This window comes from Diabrotica undecimpunctata, chromosome 3 (genome assembly GCF_040954645.1).
Source record: "Diabrotica undecimpunctata isolate CICGRU chromosome 3, icDiaUnde3, whole genome shotgun sequence".
Taxonomy (NCBI): Eukaryota; Metazoa; Arthropoda; class Insecta; order Coleoptera; family Chrysomelidae; genus Diabrotica; species Diabrotica undecimpunctata.
In genome coordinates, this window is record NC_092805.1 from 80,366,257 (window position 1) to 80,366,756 (window position 500).

General features: G+C 30.0%; 1 protein-coding gene across 1 annotated transcript in view; it reads right to left on the minus strand.

Moving 5' to 3' along the window:
* The window catches only part of LOC140435663 (protein takeout-like), a 43,767-nt gene extending 43,558 nt beyond the window's left edge, over positions 1 to 209 (minus strand). Inside the window, exon 1 of the mRNA XM_072524384.1 lies at positions 1 to 209. This exon is cut by the window's left edge and continues 56 nt beyond it. Within this exon, the coding sequence (XP_072380485.1) occupies positions 1 to 122 (122 nt within the window). The 5' untranslated portion in view covers positions 123 to 209.
* Between the last annotated feature and the right edge of the window lie 291 nt (positions 210 to 500).

The window sequence follows — 500 nt, forward strand, 5'->3', positions numbered from 1 at the left end:
AATACCAATCCAAGACACTTCATATTATATGACAATTCACCAATTGATAGCACTAAATTTGTACAAATGTTTATTGTCACACACTTTAAACAATATTTATCGATCGTTACATATCCGCACATTTCAAATTTAGTGAAAGCATTAATTAGAAATAAGTGGGGACATTCCGGCAAAGGTGGTAGGTGGTTTTTCCGATTGCATTCGTCAAAAAATAAACAAACAAAAAAGTGAAGTTTTGAAACACTGTTTTAAAATTCGATTGAATATGTGACATTTCGTTTAATTATTAATTGACCATTACGAAAGTTTTACTAAAGAGTTTATGAAATTTTGTAGGTCTGTGCGTGACGTGTAATAACATGATCACCTAATATTTGTCCCTATACGTCCGCACAGAACATTAAAGTTATATTGCCTTATTTAAATATATTACATGAAAACAATTGCATATAATAAGTCAAAATTGATTGGTCAACGATTTTTTAAGCACAGAACACAGT